Source organism: Orycteropus afer, unplaced genomic scaffold, assembly GCF_000298275.1.
Source record: "Orycteropus afer afer isolate SDZICR_OR568_19922 unplaced genomic scaffold, OryAfe1.0 scaffold00393, whole genome shotgun sequence".
Taxonomy (NCBI): domain Eukaryota; kingdom Metazoa; phylum Chordata; class Mammalia; order Tubulidentata; family Orycteropodidae; genus Orycteropus; species Orycteropus afer.
Genome location: NW_006921980.1, coordinates 99,099 through 101,592, shown reverse-complemented (window position 1 = coordinate 101,592; position 2,494 = coordinate 99,099). Strand labels below are relative to the sequence as shown.

At 41.5% G+C, this 2,494-nt stretch overlaps 1 protein-coding gene across 1 annotated transcript in view; it reads right to left on the bottom strand.

The window, feature by feature from the left end:
- Nucleotides 1–1,923, bottom strand: part of LOC103207743 (zinc finger protein 454) — a 23,596-nt gene extending 21,673 nt beyond the window's left edge. The window contains exon 1 of the mRNA XM_007953407.2: nucleotides 1,891–1,923. Coding sequence (XP_007951598.1) covers nucleotides 1,891–1,923 — 33 coding nt within the window. The remainder of the gene's footprint in view (nucleotides 1–1,890) is intronic.
- Between the last annotated feature and the right edge of the window lie 571 nt (nucleotides 1,924–2,494).

Below are 2,494 nucleotides of genomic sequence, written 5' to 3'. Positions count from 1 at the left end.
AAAAAAAAAAAAAAGGGACCAGGTTTGCTGGTCTGATAGACCCTGATGGAACCACTGAGACTGTGGCCTCGAGCTGCCATTCAGGTCTGGAATTGAACCCACTCCTGTGGCTTCCAGCCAAACAAAAGACAGGCATATGAGCTGAACATTTACACTAGGTAGATACATTCCTTGGAGAGAATAATCATAGTAGAATAGAAGGGCTATGCATTCACAGGGACATAGCTCAGGGGGCAGGAGTGTGTGGAGGGATGGACACAGGGAAGCAGTAACTATGGGGAAGAAGTCAGAGGGGAGCAGTTGCATTGTGGTAAATTGTAGTCAATGTCATGAGACAAAGTGTATGTGAACTGCTGTATGGAAGTGAATTTGCTCTGTAAACTTTCACTCAAATCACAATAAAAAAAAAAAAGGTATGGACCATTTCTATGATCATTCCAGCATCTAGAACACGATCTATATACTCAATATCTATTATCTGTTGTTCAGCAACTCTAATTTTTCTGGCACAGCTCACCTGCCCACCCCTAACACACACACACACACACATACAGTTCTCATGGAAATAAGCATTCTGTACAATGTGACTTTGTACCCCTCTGATCAAAAGTAGGGCCTTTCCTTGGCAAGTATGAAACAGGAGCAGACAGAAAACAGTCTCTCAGAGTGCCTGAAATCTAACATGTAAAACTCAGTAGCTATTACAGCTATGGTCTTCCTTGGTTGAGAAGCAAAGCAAGCTGGTATGCACTGAAAAAGATTTAAGCAGAAGAACAAAGAAGAAAGCACCCAAAAGAAAACCCTTGTAGAATTTTCTAGACTATTCCAGACCCCATTTCTATAGCCAAAGTTAAGTTTCATCCTTGTCTTTGGATTTTGGAAAATACCATAGTATCTTCCCAATAAATAAGCTTGCTTTTGCTTAAGGTAGTTTGAATTTTCTGTTACCTACATCCAATGGCTTACACATGATAAACAATCAAGAAACACTTGTTGGATTGTACCCAAGAACCAATTTGTCAGGGATTATTGTTCAGCTTTGTAGCTCTGCATAGATCATAATACTTGACATATGTAAAAGTCTCAACATAGTCTGTTGAATGGCAATCAAATTAAGGCAGCTTGTAAACATGAAATAAATTATGTGACACATGATAAATTTTGGGCAAATTGTTAGGTCACAGTAGACTGTGAAAACAGGTTTTACAGAAAAAGTGGTGTTGGAAATGGGCCCTAAAGGATAAGTCAGAAATCAAGAGGAGTGTGAGCAGTGGCTGTGACTGAGAGAAAAGGCATCTTCAACCAGCTGCTCATCCCTTCCAATGATTTCTACCACAGATTCTTGTTCTGAAATGGTTTAAATGTGAAGAAACATGTGCATCAGAATTTATACATCCCAATGAATGTTGTCCCCTTCAAAGTAGAGTCCATATCCCTCTTCTAAAGAGGCTAGCACCACTCAAAGCTTTTCAGAAATTTCTTGAACTTGGAAGTAGTCACTTGAATAATTTCACTGGTATTCAAGAGAACAGCAAATTTCACTTTTTAAAAAGTCAAACAAATTTCACCTCCTCAAGAAAGGTTTTAGATTTCTCCCTTCTCCCAGCTCTTGTGTTAGTCTTTACCACTTTAGACTCCTTATCTTATTGACTAGTGGAAAGGTTTTCATATCAAACTGACCTTGGTTCCAGTCCCAGCTGTGCCACTTTGATCTTCAGCAAGTTAGTTAGCTCAAACATCCACTAGGATGAGCCTAATGTTGGGGGTTTAGGGGAGGACTAGAGACAGGTCTCTGAAGACTAGACGGGAGAAAAGCTCCTGGTCAGGGGAAATAAACATGCCTACTTTCTTCAAATCCAAAAGACAATTTAATGGGGAAAACCCACTTACCTGGACCACAATTGGCAGGCTTCTGACAGCCATATCTTCTTCTTTGATGAGTTCTCTTAGAGTAAGGCAAAGCTATGAGGAGGTAGGTCTGGAGCTTTGCAGCTGCCAGACTCCTCAGGCTAGAAACTCCTACACACCTGTGATGAGGAGAGGACAGGGTCACAGCAGTCCAGAGGGAGACTGTGCATTCACATTCTGAGAGCCGTCCAGTACACCAAAGCAATGAATTCTTTATTTCCAATTCTCTCTCCTCCACTCCTTCCCTGTGTAAAGTGAATCGCTCACCATCCTGCTACTATTTTACCTCACATATCTCCCCTAGCATCTAAGTCAAACCCTAATTGCCCCTTCTCCATCTTACATAAAATGATCTTTTGCAGAAAGCCTGCTTAAATCCCCGGGCCCCGGCTTTCAACCTACCCTCTTGCCCTTACCCTGAAATTATGGTAAGAGGTCTCAAGTGAAGTGTGTCATCTCCTAGGACATCTGACTAAACCTGGGAGGGGAGGACAGGAGAGGAAGTGTAGGGAAGAGGGCCTTTTTTCTCTTCAAAAAGGCTAAGAGCCTAAGAAGATTGGATCTAGGAGTTCATTGTCAAAATGTC